At 56.0% G+C, this 15,172-nt stretch overlaps 1 protein-coding gene across 7 annotated transcripts; it reads right to left on the bottom strand.

Annotated features, from left to right (window-relative positions):
• Window positions 1-1,907: 1,907 nt before the first annotated feature.
• ARL16 (ARF like GTPase 16) lies at window positions 1,908-15,172 on the bottom strand. Of its 7 annotated transcripts, none has more exons than XM_032980293.2 (8): window positions 14,065-14,694; window positions 13,031-13,150; window positions 11,433-11,488; window positions 10,789-10,905; window positions 10,198-10,302; window positions 9,382-9,497; window positions 2,946-3,266; window positions 1,908-2,209 (listed from the first exon to the last, which is right to left on the bottom strand). In XM_032980293.2, the coding sequence occupies exons 2-7, from the start codon at window positions 13,089-13,091 to the stop codon at window positions 2,993-2,995; spliced, it is 729 nt and encodes a 242-aa protein (XP_032836184.2). In that variant the 5' UTR covers window positions 13,092-13,150; window positions 14,065-14,694; the 3' UTR covers window positions 1,908-2,209; window positions 2,946-2,992. The 7 variants fall into 7 exon arrangements, with proteins under 7 accessions (XP_032836184.2, XP_032836183.2, XP_032836182.2 ...); XM_032980292.2 differs by having other exon boundaries at window positions 2,950-3,266; XM_032980291.2 differs by lacking the exon at window positions 1,908-2,209 and adding an exon at window positions 15,082-15,172 and having other exon boundaries at window positions 2,333-3,266; window positions 14,065-14,167.

The following is a 15,172-nucleotide window of genomic DNA, read 5'->3' as shown; positions in this document are numbered from 1 at the left end:
ACGGCCAATTAGTGGGGGTTTGTCACGTAACGCAAAAATGTGGCCGGCTCGTTGCTAGTTCAGCACTAACCGGTTCCTCGGTGCAGAGTAAACCCACGACGTTTACGGTTCGAGTAACGTGATGTTTCGCTGGTGACTACGACAATCAGCTTCATCAGGCGATGAGCCTGCATTCTGGGTGTTCTGAAGTACCAACTGTTTGGCGTGTTTAACGACACAATTATGTTCACGCGGTGATATGGGTTGCGAAAGCCTCCGTGTATGAACTGATTCTTATTCTCTCAGCTCAACTCACCCGGTGAGTGAAGAGATTCCCACAGACAGCATTCACCTCAGCTGGATACGCAAAGTTACACCTGTCAACCCCTTACCAGTGCCTTATCACAGACCAATTCAGACCTTATTGATCACCGCGAGCCCCTTATAAATCTCAAAGTTCATCCTCCATAGTCCTATCACAAGTGAAAAACACAAATAGTCAAAACAAGTTTTTGCCCGTAAGGACCTGAAAACTCAATTTCCCTGTACAAGGATACGGGTAAGCCGTATGGGTTGACAGGTATACGAAGTTCCACTTGAAACTGCGTCAAGCATCATCAGGACGGTAGAGGAAGTTAGAATCACAATGGAGGAAGTGATAATCACAATAAAAAAGTCTGAATCACAATGCAGGAAGTCTGAATCACAATGCAGGAAGTCAAAATCACAATGCAGGAAGTCAGAATCACAATGCAGGAAGTCTGAATCACAATAAAAAAGTCTGAATCACAATGCAGGAAGTAGGAATCACAATGCAGGAAGTCTGAATCACAATGCAGGAAGTGAGAATCACAATACAGGAAGTGAGAATCACAATACAGGAAGTCAGAATCACAATACAGGAAGTCAGAATCACAATGCAGGAAGTCTGAATCACAATGCAGGAAGTCTGAATCACAATGCAGGAAGTGAGAATCACAATACAGGAAGTTAGAATCACAATGCAGGAAGTTAGAATCACAATGCACGAAGTTAGAATCACAATCCAGTAAGTGAGAATCACAATACAGGAAGTCAGAATCACAATGCAGGAAGTCTGAATCACAATGCAGGAATTGAGAATCACAATACAGGAAGCCAGAATCAATGCAGGAATGCCCGATGTGGTAACTCACCAATATTGTTCCGACTGCCGGAATGAAAATCACCAAATCCACGCTGCGCGCGTTCCGTCTGTTGTGTTGCGATGGAGACCAATAAACATCCGCAAGGATTCATCTTCTTTGGTTCTTTCGGTAAAGTCACGTAGAATGAGAATAAAATAATAAATTGATAAAATAAAATAACAATAATATTCTCACGACGTTTCGGCCACAACACAAGCAGCCTTCATCAGGTGAAGGGACGAGACTGTCTGGAGGACAGCGCTGGAGCTAAATCGAAAAACATCCGCAAGGAGATCTCGACAGCGAGCGGTGCACCTCCTTCTTACGGAAGTTGACATCACAGAACTACTTTTGACGTCACTGCATTCATCATTGTATTGTGTTGTACCTGGGGAGGGGGGGGGGGGTGGGGGGGCGGATTACAAAGACAAAGATCCCCCGTGTAGCCTTGACAGACTGCTGGGGCAAGTGCTGTTAGCGAGTAGCCCCAATGAAGGCCGGCACAGCACACGAGGGGGTTTGTGGCCAGCAACACGCCAGGCCGCCTTTGTCTCCCCCCCCAGTGACGATGTTTACTCCACACCGCACCAGGTACTCATTTGAGGCTGAGTCGACCTAGGGGAAGCCCATGACCCGGTTTAGATAATCGTCACTGGTGTTGGCCGTGATTGGGAATTGAACTCGAGTCGCCGGGTTCGTAGAGTAACGTGCCGACCGCTACAACTATCACTCCCCACAAACGCACGCACACACACACACATAGCAGTTGTGTTGGTATTTTATTGAGTGTTGCGGACAGCGTGTAAAATGAAGTAATTCACAAGCCCAACGTGTTAATAAAAGTCATTAACCAAACCGGTAACTGCAAGCAAACTCCCCGAGTGGTAATTTCAAATGTGTCCACCCTCTCACACCAATGTGCACACCTTCGTAACCTATCCTCTGACTAAATCTATCGCAATTCTGGCAGGCTGAACTAGGATACATCATGTCAAGCTGGCAGCCCCTCCTTCGAGACCCAAGTACACCCTCTTAAGGGGCCGTCCATAAATGATGTCACGCACCTGGGCGGGGGGGGGGGGTCAGACATTTGTGACGGATGTGTGATGAGGGGGGGGGGGGGTTTGAGAAATGTGACGTCACATCAAAATGCGCAACTTTGAATACATATAGACAACACGTTCTACTTAATTAAATAACATTTATTAAAAAGTCTCCTACAACATCAGAGTGCAGCACCACATTAAATACGCACTACAATGACTTTTTGTGCACACACCGTCTCTCGCACAACCGTGTACACACCCTCTCCCTCTCTCGCCCACGCGTACACACACCCTCCATCGTACAACCGCGTACACACAGCCTCTCTAGCCCACGCGTACACACACCCTCCATCGTACAACCGCGTACACACCGTCTCTCGCCCACGCGTGCACACACCCTCTCATGGACAACCGCGTACACACAGCCTCTCTCGCCCACGCGTACACACACCCTCCATCGTACAAACCGCGTACACACACCCTCTCTCGCCCACGCGCGTACACACACCCTCTCACGGACAACCACGTACACACACCCTCTCTCGCCCACGCATACACTCACCGTCTCTCGCCCACGCATACACTCACCCTCTCTCGCCCACGCGTACACACACCGTCCATCGTACAACCGCGTACACTCACCGTCTCTCGCACAACCGCGTACACACACCCTCTCTCGCCCACGTGTACACACACCCTCTCTCGCCCACGCGTACACACACCCTCACGCGCACAACCGCGCCCTTGACCGAACCTACGGAATCTCCAGGCAGGCTCGACCGCGGCCGCCCACGCCGCCGGTCAGCGCCTCGCCGCGAGTCTCCGTATCCACTCGGCGAGCTCCGTGACCCCGGCTCCGTCTCGCGCGCTCCCGCCCAGCACGTTCACCCTCGCCGTCGCCGCCGCCACCCCTGCCGCCACCTTCCCCGCCTCCCTCTTCCCCTCCGCGACGTCGTCATCGTCGTCGTCGGCGTGGTTCTCCGGTGGCGACGTCGTCACCGCCGCGGTTGCTTCCGGGTCGTCCAGCCGGAGAAGCGAGCGGAATTCCCGCACCGCCCCGGATGTGGCCAGGTCCCTGAGTGGCCAGGACCGGCCCGGAGAGAGGGGGGATGGCGGGGGGGCAGCGCAGGGGGATGAAAGGCGACGTTAAAGATTGGTCATCGTCCTGGCGAGGCTCACGTCGCGAAATAAACAACTCAACGCGCCCGTCGATATGACAACGCCGTCCGCACGCATGTGTGTGCGGACGTGTGTCGGAGCGGGCAGCGCCACCTGGCGCTCCCAACGCCGGCGACCCCGAGCTCGATTTTGCCGCTCGTGGCCAACACCGGTGACGATTATCTTAACCGGTCCTGGGCCTCCCCCAGAATCGACTCGGCCTCACACGAGTCACCTGGTGCGGTGTTGCAGTAAACATCGCCACTGGGGGGAGACAAAGCTGGCCGGGCACGGTGCTGGCTGCACCAACCTCTCCCGGTGCCGTGCCGGCCTTCCACAGCTGCCACTCGCTAACGGCACTTGCCCCAACGGTCTGTTACAGGCTACACGGGGGGATCATCGTCTTTGTGTGCAGCGACACTTCCGCTTCCCACAAAGACACACGCACGTCTAGCGGATGATACGGTTGACTCTGCCACCACCCCAATCCCCACCCCCCCCCCCAAAAACTTTTCCTTCCAGTTCCTGAAGAAGCTGCCAGCGGGCGGAGCGAAAACGTCGGACGTCGTGCCCGACAACGCTGAGCGCAGGGGGTGAGCGGCATTTGATTTGAATTCGATAAGAAAAAAAATGAACGCACAAAAAATATTTCCGGAGCCGCAACGCGCTCAATGAACAAAGTAGAACCGTATTTTTGGTTTGTTTCTATCATGGGATACCTTTTTTGCCAGTATCAAAGTATGAAAAATAATAATAGGTGTTTTTTACCCTTTTCTGTCAATAATAAAACCGGTGGTGTGTTAAGATGTTCAAACACCTTTTGCAAGGACTCAATTTACTGCGTTAACCACACACAGAACTTGAGGTGAACATGCAAAAAGATAAGCTCTGATAATAATCATCGATAATAATAATCATCGATGCATTGTCTCTGAAACTGATTGGCCTACAGTGTAGGCCAATCAGTTTCAGAGACCGAAACTGATTGGTGTAGGCCAATCAGTTTCAGAGACAATACATAGATGATTATTATCAGAGCTTATCTTTTGATTGGCCTACACCAAAGACTATTTTGGTGTAGACGAGAAATGAGAGCGAAGAGAGAGTCAACATTGGCCACGAGACAGAGAGTGGGAGAAAGCGGGAAAGAGCGGGAGAGAGGGGGAGAGAGCGGGAGAGAGCGGGGAGAGAGCGGGAGAAAGCGGGAGAGAGCGGGAGAGAGGGGGAGAGAGCGGGAGTGAGGAGGAGTGAGCGGGAGAGAGCGGGAGAGAGCGAGCGGGAGTGAGCGGGAGAGAACGGGAGTGAGCGGGAGAGAGCGGGAGAGAGCGGGAGAGAGCGGGAGTGAGCGGGAGTGAGCGGGAGAGAGCGGGAGTGAGCGGGAGAGAGCGGGAGAGAGGAGTGAGCGGGAGTGAGCGGGAGTGAGCGGGAGAGAGCGGGAGAGAGCGGGAGTGAGCGGAAGTGAGCGGGAGAGAGCGGGAGTGAGCGGGAGAGAGTGGGAGTGAGCGGGAGTGAGCGGGAGTGAGCGGGAGAGAGCAGGAGTGAGCGGGAGAGAGCGGGAGTGAGCGGGAGACAGCGTGAGAGAGGAGTGAGCGGGAGAGAGCGGGAGAGAGCGGGAGAGAGCGGGAGAGAGCGGGAGTGAGCGGGAGAGAGCGGGAGTGAGCGGGAGAGAGCGGGAGTGAGCGGGAGAGAGCGGGAGAGAGGAGTGAGCGGAAGAGAGCGGGAGAGAGCGGGAGTGAGCGGGAGAGAGCGGGAGAGAGGAGTGAGCGGAAGAGAGCGGGAGAGAGCGGGAGAGAGGAGTGAGCGGGAGAGAGCGGGAGAGAGGAGTGAGCGGGGAGAGAGCGGGAGTGAGCGGGAGTGAGCGGGAGAGAGCGGGAGAGAGGAGTGAGCGGGAGTGAGCGGGAGAGAGCGGGAGTGAGCGGGAGTGAGCGGGAGAGAGCGGGAGTGAGCGGGAGTGAGCGGGAGAGAGCGGGGAGTGAGCGGAAGAGAGCGGGAGAGAGGAGTGAGCGGAAGAGAGCGGGAGAGAGCGGGAGAGAGGAGTGAGCGGGAGAGAGCGGGAGAGAGGAGTGAGCGGGAGAGAGTGGGAGTGAGCGGGAGTGAGCGGGAGAGAGCGGGAGAGAGGAGTGAGGGGGAGTGAGCGGGAGAGAGCGGGAGAGAGCGGGAGTGAGCGGGAGAGAGCGGGAGTGAGCGGGAGTGAGCGGGAGAGAGCGGGAGAGAGCGGGAGTGAGCGGGAGAGAGCGGGAGAAAGCGGGAGAGAGCGGGAGAGAGGGGGAGAGAGGGGGAGTGAGCAGGAGAGAGCGGGAGAGAGCAGTGAGCGGAGAGAGCGGGAGTGAGCGGGAGTGAGCGGGAGAGAGCGGGAGTGAGCGGGAGAGAGCGGGAGTGAGCGGGAGTGAGCGGGAGTGAGCGGGAGAGAGGGGGAGAGAGGGGGAGTGAGCGGGAGAGAGCGGGAGTGAGCGGGAGAGAGCGGGAGTGAGCGGGAGTGAGCGGGAGTGAGCGGGAGAGTGCGGGAGTGAGCGGGAGAGAGCGTGAGAGAGCGGGAGTGAGCGGGAGAGAGGGGGGAGAGAGGGGGAGTGAGCGGGAGTGAGGAGGACAGAGCGGGAGTGAGCGGGAGAGAGCGGGAGAGAGCGGGAGTGAGCGGGGAGAGAGCGGGAGTGAGCGGAGAGAGCGGGAGAGAGCGGGAGTGAGCGGGAGAGAGCGGGAGTGAGCGGGAGAGAGCGGGAGAGAGCGGGAGTGAGCGGGAGAGAGGGGGAGAGAGGGGGAGTGAGCGGGAGTGAGGAGGACAGAGCGGGAGTGAGCGGGAGAGAGCGGGAGTGAGCGGGAGTGAGCGGGAGAGAGCGGGAGTGAGCGGGAGAGAGCGGGAGTGAGCGGGAGAGAGCGGGAGTGAGCGGGAGTGAGCGGGAGTGAGCGGGAGAGAGAGGGAGAGAGCGGGAGTGAGCGGGAGAGAGCGGGAGTGAGCGGGAGAGAGCGGGAGTGAGCGGAGAGAGCGGGAGAGAGCGGGAGTGAGCGGGAGTGAGCGGGAGAGAGCGGGAGAGAGCGGGAGTGAGCGGGAGAGAGCGGGAGTGAGCGGGAGAGAGCGGGAGTGAGCGGGAGAGAGCGGGAGAGAGCGGGAGTGAGCGGGAGTGAGCGGAAGAGAGCGGGAGTGAGCGGGAGTGAGCGGGAGAGAGCGGGAGTGAGCGGGATGAGCGGGAGAGAGCGGGAGTGAGCGGGAGAGAGGAGTGAGCGGGAGAGAGCGGGAGTGAGCGGGAGAGAGGAGTGAGCGGGAGAGAGCGGGAGAGAGCAGGAGAGAGGAGGCAAGAGCGGGAGTGAGCGGGAGAGAGCGGGAGAGAGCGGGAGTGAGCGGGAGAGAGCGGGAGAGAGCGGGAGAGAGCGGGAGTGAGGCGGGAGTGAGCGGGAGTGAGCGGGAGTGAGCGGGAGAGAGCGGGAGAGAGCGGGGAGAGAGGAGGCAAGAGCGGGAGTGAGGAGAGAGGAGGCAAGAGCGGGAGTGAGCGGGAGAGAGCGGGAGAGAGCGGGAGTGAGCGGGAGAGAGCGGGAGAGAGCGGGAGTGAGCGGGAGTGAGCGGGAGTGAGCGGGAGTGAGCGGGAGAGAGCGGGAGTGAGCGGGAGAGAGCGGGAGAGAGGAGTGAGCGGGAGTGAGCGGGAGAGAGCGGGAGATGAGCGGGAGAGAGGAGAGTGAGCGGGAGAGAGCGGGAGTGAGCGGGAGAGAGCGGGAGTGAGCGGGAGAGAGCGGGAGAGAGGAGTGAGCGGAAGAGAGCGGGAGAGAGCGGGAGAGCGGGAGAGAGCGGGAGAGAGGAGTGAGCGGGAGAGAGCGGGAGAGAGCGGGAGAGAGAGTGAGCGGGAGAGAGCGGGAGAGAGGAGTGAGCGGGAGAGAGCGGGAGTGAGCGGGAGTGAGCGGGAGAGAGCGGGAGAGAGGAGTGAGCGGGAGTGAGCGGAGAGAGCGGGAGAGAGCGGGAGTGAGCGGGAGAGAGCGGGAGTGAGCGGGAGTGAGCGGGAGAGAGCGGGAGAGAGCGGGAGTGAGCGGGAGAGAGCGGGAGAAAGCGGGAGAGAGCGGGAGAGAGGGGGAGAGAGGGGGAGTGAGCAGAAGAGAGCGGGAGAGAGCAGTGAGCGGAGAGAGCGGGAGTGAGCGGGAGTGAGCGGGAGAGAGCGGGAGTGAGCGGGAGAGAGCGGGAGTGAGCGGGAGTGAGCGGGAGTGAGCGGGAGAGAGCGGGAGTGAGCGGGAGAGAGCGTGAGAGAGCGGGAGTGAGCGGGAGAGAGCGGAGTGAGCGGGAGAGAGCGAGAGTGAGCGGGAGTGAGCGGGAGTGAGCGGGAGAGTGCGGGAGTGAGCGGGAGAGAGCGTGAGAGAGCGGGAGTGAGCGGGAGAGAGGGGGAGAGAGGGGGAGTGAGCGGGAGTGAGGAGGACAGAGCGGGAGTGAGCGGGAGAGAGCGGGAGAGAGCGGGAGTGAGCGGGAGAGAGCGGGAGTGAGCGGGAGAGAGCGGGAGAGAGCGGGAGTGAGCGGGAGAGAGCGGGAGTGAGCGGGAGAGAGCGGGAGAGAGCGGGAGTGAGCGGGAGAGAGGGGGAGAGAGGGGGAGTGAGCGGGAGTGAGGAGGACAGAGCGGGAGTGAGCGGGAGAGAGCGGGAGTGAGCGGGAGTGAGCGGGAGAGAGCGGGAGTGAGCGGGAGAGAGCGGGAGTGAGCGGGAGAGAGCGGGAGTGAGCGGGAGTGAGCGGGAGTGAGCGGGAGAGAGCGGGAGAGAGCGGGAGAGAGCGGGAGTGAGCGGGAGAGAGCGGGAGTGAGCGGGAGAGAGCGGGAGTGAGCGGGAGAGAGCGGGAGAGAGCGGGAGTGAGCGGGAGTGAGCGGAAGAGAGCGGGAGTGAGCGGGAGTGAGCGGGAGAGAGCGGGAGTGAGCGGGAGTGAGCGGGAGAGAGCGGGAGTGAGCGGGAGAGAGGAGTGAGCGGAGAGAGCGGGAGTGAGCGGGAGAGAGGAGTGAGCGGGAGAGAGCGGGAGAGAGCAGGAGAGAGGAGGCAAGAGCGGGAGTGAGCGGGAGAGAGCGGGAGAGAGCGGGAGTGAGCGGGAGAGAGCGGGAGAGAGCGGGAGAGAGCGGGAGTGAGCGGGAGTGAGCGGGAGTGAGCGGGAGAGAGCGGGAGAGAGCGGGAGAGAGGAGGCAAAAGCGGGAGTGAGCGGGAGAGAGCGGGAGAGAGCGGGAGTGAGCGGGAGAGAGCGGGAGAGAGCGGGAGTGAGCGGGAGTGAGCGGGAGTGAGCGGGAGTGAGCGGGAGAGAGCGGGAGTGAGCGGGAGAGAGCGGGAGAGAGGAGTGAGCGGGAGTGAGCGGGAGAGAGCGGGAGAGAGCGGGAGTGAGCGGGAGAGAGGAGGAGTGAGCGGGAGAGAGCGGGAGTGAGGAGAGAGCGGGAGAGAGCGGGAGAGAGGAGTGAGCGGGAGAGAGCGGGAGTGAGCGGGAGAGAGGAGTGAGCGGGAGAGAGCGGGAGAGAGCGGGAGAGAGGAGGCAAGAGCGGGAGTGAGCGGGAGAGAGCGGGAGAGAGCGGGAGTGAGCGGGAGAGAGCGGGAGAGAGCGGGAGTGAGCGGGAGTGAGCGGGAGTGAGCGGGGAGTGAGCGGGAGAGAGCGGGAGAGAGCGGGAGAGAGGAGGCAAGAGCGGGAGTGAGCGGGAGAGAGCGGGAGAGAGCGGGAGTGAGCGGGAGAGAGCGGGAGAGAGCGGGAGTGAGCGGGAGAGAGCGGGAGAGAGCGGGAGTGAGCGGGAGTGAGCGGGAGTGAGCGGGAGAGAGCGGGAGTGAGCGGGAGAGAGCGGGAGAGAGGAGTGAGCGGGAGTGAGCGGGAGAGAGCGGGAGAGAGCGGGAGTGAGCGGGAGAGAGCGGGAGTGAGCGGGAGAGAGCGGGAGAGAGGAGTGAGCGGGAGTGAGCGGGAGAGAGCGGGAGAGAGCGGGAGTGAGCGGGAGAGAGGAGGAGTGAGCGGGAGAGAGCGGGAGTGAGGAGAGAGCGGGAGAGAGCGGGAGAGAGGAGACAAGAGCGGGAGAGATCGGGAGAGACAGACAGAGAGGTGGGGTGCATACGTCTTGTTGAGCAGCACGCACAGGGCCTTGCCCCGCACTTCCTCGTGCGCCAAGACCTCCCAGAGTTGAACTCCGGCCGACGCCAGTTGCCTAGGATTGGCCACGTCCACCACAAACTACGGGGGGCGCGGGGGAAAGAGACGGCAGGAGAGCAAGCGAGGTTGACAACGCAGGAAGAGAGAATCACGAAACGTCACGGCACTCGAATTGTAAATGTCGGAGTGGGTTGACTCTCCAACACAACCGGTGTGCTGAACTCGTATACTGCACTATAGACTACACTATACACTACATAACTATAAACTACACTATACACTACACTGTAAATGTTGTAGTGGGTAACGAATTGGCACGTTTTGTTTACGTGACAAACCTTACTAAATTGGCCGTGTCGGGTGGTGGCGGGTTTCACGACACACATTCATATTTACTCTCCAACACAACCGGTGTGCTGAACTCGTATACTGCACTATAGACTACACTATACACTACATAACTATAGACTTACACGACTATACACTTCACTACTATACACTACACGACTATACACTACACGACTATAAACTACACTATACACTACACTGTAAATGTTGTAGTGGGTAACGAATTGGCACGTTTTGTTTACGCGACAAACCTTACTAAATTGGCCGTGTCGGGTGGTGGCGGGTTTCACGACACACATTCATATTTACGCGATCCAACCCCAAAAAAAAGCACTCCGTTATGGACTAATATTGGTCGCGAAAGTCTACGAAGTGTTAACGTGAGACTGACAATACGACAAACGATTTGTATTTTACCAGGTGTGAGGCTCACCACTGAGATGTGTAGCTCTTTCACAAATGATAGCTCACTGGGGTTATCAACAGCGTGTGTAAATGGAGAGCAGCAGCCAAATACTCCAAACGCGTGGCGGTGATTCTAAATAGTGGAGGGGAAAAAAACCAGAGGACCCGGAGAAAAGTCCACACGGGGAGAGAGAGACACGCAAACTCCGAATATACAGCAGCAGCAGCAGGCGTCAGGGTGAGGATCGAACCCACGACCTCCTGTACACCAGGCGAGGTAGTTAACATCTCCTAGCCACCGTGATGATGATGATGATGATGAGAGAGAGACACGCAAACTCCAAATATACAGCAGCAGCAGCAGGCATTGTCAGGGTCGAGATCGAACCCACGACCTCCTGTACACCAGGCGAGGTAGTTAACATCTCCTAGCCACCGTGATGATGATGAGAGAGAGACACGCAGACTCCAAATATACAGCAGCAGGCGTCAGGGTGGGGATCGAACCCACGACCTCCTGTACACCAGGCGAGGTAGTCAACATCTCCCAGCCACCGTGAGATGTTAACTGATGGTGGGTGGTGGTGCAGCAGCGGTGATGCCCGTGCGTCACCCTCACAATGACAGCCGTGCTGTGCTTGTAGTAGCTGTCCCATATGGGCGCCATGGTGCCACCGAGCTCCCTCAGGGTCAACCGACGCTTGCCAACGGCCACGTCCACGAGGTTGGTGCCCACCTGTAACAAAGGCAAAGTTCCCTCCCACCCCCCCGTATAGCCTTAGCAGACGTTCGGGGCAAGTGCCGAGCGCCGATGAAGGCCGGCGGCGCACGCGAGAAGGTGGTGCGTGGACAGCAACATGCACGCTCGGCATCACCGTGAGTGGGTGTGTGGGGGCATCACCGTGAGTGGTAGCATCACCGTGAGTGGGTGTGTGGTGGCATCACAGCGTGGTGGCATCACACTGTGGTGGCATCACAGCGTGGTGACATCACACTGTGGTGGCATCACAGCGTGGTGGCATCACACTGTGGTGACATCACAGTGTGTTGGCATCACGCTGTGGTGGCATCACAGTGTGTTGGCATCACAGCGTGGTGGCATCACAGTGTGTGGTGACATCACAGTGTGTTGGCATCACAGCGTGGTGGCATCACACTGTGGTGACATCACCGCGTGTTGGCATCACGCTGTGGTGGCATCGCTCTGTGTGGTAGCATAACTGCGTGCGGTGGCATCGCCGCGTGGTGCGTTGGTGGCATCACCGTGGGCACGGTCGATGGAGCCTCCCACTTGTCCACGCGCTCGCCGGCGAATATCTGTGATGGCTTCCCCGAGTCAAAGTCGCCCACGGGGATCTCTTATCATTTAAAAAATAAAATTCCCAAACCAATCCCTGGAACCGGTCAGTTGCGCAACTCGCTTGCGTGCATCTGAATGCCTCATGCACGTGGACACAATGCAACCCGTTACATATTTGGACGTGTTGCATACACGGCAACCCCTTATCAGTGCCCTACCTGATTACAGACCAATTTAGACCTTATTCGTCACCCCATGCCCTTATAAATCTCAACATTCATCCTACAAAGTCCCATCACTTTGTAGGATGGTTGGTGATGATGGGTGGTGCAGCAGTGACACTTGTGCCCCACAGCAAAAAAGAGAGAGGGGTTTGATTCCAGACTCTGGTGCCTTCCTGCGTGGAGTTTGTGTGTTCTTCCCCTGTTCTGTAGAAAGAGTGTGTGCAGTTTGTATGATCTCCCCCTGTTCTGTAGAGTGAGTGGAGTTTGTATGATCTCCCCCTGTTCTGTAGAGTGAGTGGAGTTTGTATGATCTCCCTCTGTTCTGCAGAGTGAGTGGAGTCTGTATGGTCTCCCTCTGTTCTACAGAGTGAGTGGAGTTTGTATGATCTCCCTCTGTTCTGCAGAGTGGAATTTGTATGTTATCCCTCTGTTCTCCAGAGTGAGTGGAGTTTGTATGATCTCCCTCTGTTCTGCAGAGTGGAGTTAGTATGATCTCGTTCTGTTCTGCAGAGTGGAGTTTGTATGATCTCCCTCTGCTCTGCAGAGTGAGTGGAGTTTGTATGTTATCCCTCTGTTCTACAGAGTGAGTAGAGTTCGTATGATCTCCCTCTGTTCTGCAGAGTGGAGTTTGCATGATCTCCCTCTGTTCTGCAGAGTGGAGTTTGTATGGTCTCCCTCTGTTCTGCAGAGTGAGTGGAGTTTGTATGATTTCCCTCTGTTCTGTAGAGTGAGTGGAGTTTGTATGATCTCCCCCTGTTCTGCAGAGTGAGTGGAGTTTGTATGATCTTCCTCTGTTCTGCACAGTGCGTGGAGTTTGTATGATCTCCCTCTGTTCTGCAGAGTGGAGTTTGTATGAACTCCCTCGGTTCTGCACAGTGCGTGGAGTTTGTATGATCTCCCCAGTCTGTATGGGTTTTCTACAGGTTCTAAGGTTTACTACCATAGCGAAACTCACACACACACAGTGGAATTGACCACAAAATGCCCATTGCTGAACTCAATTGATATCAAAGACAAAGATCCCCCGTGTAGCCTGTAACAGACTGTAGGGGCAAGTGCTGTTGGCGAGCAGCACCTGTGAAGGCCGGCACGGCACACGAGGGGGTGGGTGGCCAGCACCACGCCCGGCCGCCTTTGTCTCCCCATTTGTGGCCGAGTCGACCTAGGGGAGGCCCAGGACCGGTTCAGATAATCGTCAATGGGTGCCGGTGGCAACGAGCGGGAATCGAACTCGGGTCTTTGCCGGGTTCGCAGCGTAGCACAGTGCTAACCACTGCGCCACCGCTCCCCAATTGGTATGTAACACGCACGACAATAATGTCTTTAAAGAAGGATATTTTGTAGTCTTTTGAGAAGCAGGGTCTTTCCAGAACCCGTCGGTCCCAGCAGTAACAGCATCCCCCCGGTCTGTTGTTATCGCCGCAGCGCGCTAACCACTGCGCCACCACTCTCCTCCACTGTGGAACAATGTTGAAAGATCAGTTTAACACTTAGTAGGAGGCTGTCGCGACCAATATCATCCGACACAGCCAATTAGTAAGGTTTGCCACATCAATAGAACATGCCAAATCGTTACTAGTACAGCACTAGTGTATAGTGTAGTGTAAAGTATATTGTGCCGTGTATAGTGTAGTGTATAGTGTAGTGTATAGTATATAGTGTAGTGTATAGTGTAGTGTACTAGTACAGCACACCGGTGTGTTGGAGAGCCAAGCCACAACCGGCGAGCTATACTAGTACACTACACTATACACTACTATACACTACACTATACACTACATTATACACTTACACTATACACGACTGTACACTTCACTATACAATACTATACCACTACACTATACACTACACTATACACTACTGTACACTACAATATACACTACTATACACTACATTATACACTACCATACACTACACTACTGTACACTATACTATACACTACACTATAGATTATACACTATACATTACTGTACACTACACTACACACTACTGTACACTACACCATACACTGTACTATACACTACTGTACACTACACTATACACTACATTATACACTTACACGATACACTACTGTACACTACTGTACACTACACTATACACTTACACTACTATACACTACACGATACACTACTGTACACTACACCATACACTGTACTATACACTACTGTACACTACACTACACACTACACTACACACGAGTGCTGTACTAGTAACAAATGATCAAGTTGTGTTTACGCGACACTAAACCTTACTAATTTGCTGTGTCGGGTGGTGGCGGGTTTAACGACACAACGTGTATATGTTTACGCGATCTCGCTCCCCCCCCCCCTCCTCTGTATTATGTATGTTGAAAGATACAGGCGCCAGTCACCTGCAATTGCCGGCTGTTCTTGCAGGCAGGCCGGACGTCCTCCACTAGAGGCCGCTCTCATTAGCCCCTGAACGACGCCGACTTTGGCCTAATCTTCCACTAGCTGCAGATTAAAACCGACGACAGCACCCGAATGCCAATTGAATGAAAACGCCGCAAAACCATTCGGTGACATTTGAACTTCACAAACCAGCGAGTACTTGAATGCGTGTTCGTTTAAACTGCCGCGGTGACATTACCACCCGTTGCAAACATTTCGCTGTTTTGTAATGTTACAAAAAGCTCGGGCCTATTTAATCATAGAGGCCGTTAAGTTTATATTACTTTTATTACAATTAAACCACTGCACAGACGCGCAGATACGCATCCACGGCAGCTTAAATAAATAGTTGTGCGGCGTGCGCGTTTTAAAAAACAAAAAACAACGTTAAAGTATCGTAAAGTTTTAACGTTTTAAGGCGAGGTAAAGTGAACACAGGGCCTGAGGCCTCTCTGCTCACGCGATTGGTGACGCGTTGCCACAGCAACGCCAACAAAAAAATATACTTTAAAAAAATCGTTACATTTATTGATTCAAGTTTGTAGTTGACCCAAGTTGTTTATTTGCTTGTGCTGTATGTGCGCTTTTTAGAAAAAAATTGCGTACCGTGTGACAATTCTTTTGAATGTTTGAATATGCAAATTAACCCTTGGCGTTCCCACCACTTTTTTTTTTAAAGCATACACAATTTGTCGTCTTTTGTATTAACACGGCGACAACGTTCGATATTCCCTCAACACTTAACAAACGGACAATAAAACAGACACGGTAATTATAATAATTATGTTTTAAATAATTAGTATTTCCAATTTAATTTCGTACACGCGATAAGCGCTGCGGTCTCTCTCTCTCTCTAACGCCTCGCGCCATTGGTCAGCAGGAAGAGGGGTGGGGGGTAGAGGGGGGGAGTGGAGGGGGATAGAGAGAGGGGGGTTTAGGGGGAGAGAGAGAGAGGGGGGGGGTAGGACGGGGCGCACCTCCCATTGGCTCGCCGCCACCCCACGTGGGTCGTTCGCTCTCGACAGCGAATCGCGGGTGCTCCGCCGACTTATCCGGACTGGCAAATGC

The sequence above is a fragment of the Petromyzon marinus genome, chromosome 64 (genome assembly GCF_048934315.1).
Source record: "Petromyzon marinus isolate PM22_M1 ecotype Great Lakes invasive population chromosome 64, UKy_Petmar_22M1.pri1.0, whole genome shotgun sequence".
NCBI lineage: Eukaryota > Metazoa > Chordata > Hyperoartia > Petromyzontiformes > Petromyzontidae > Petromyzon > Petromyzon marinus.
The sequence above is the reverse complement of the archived record's forward strand: the minus strand, read 5'-3'. Positions and strand labels throughout refer to the sequence as shown.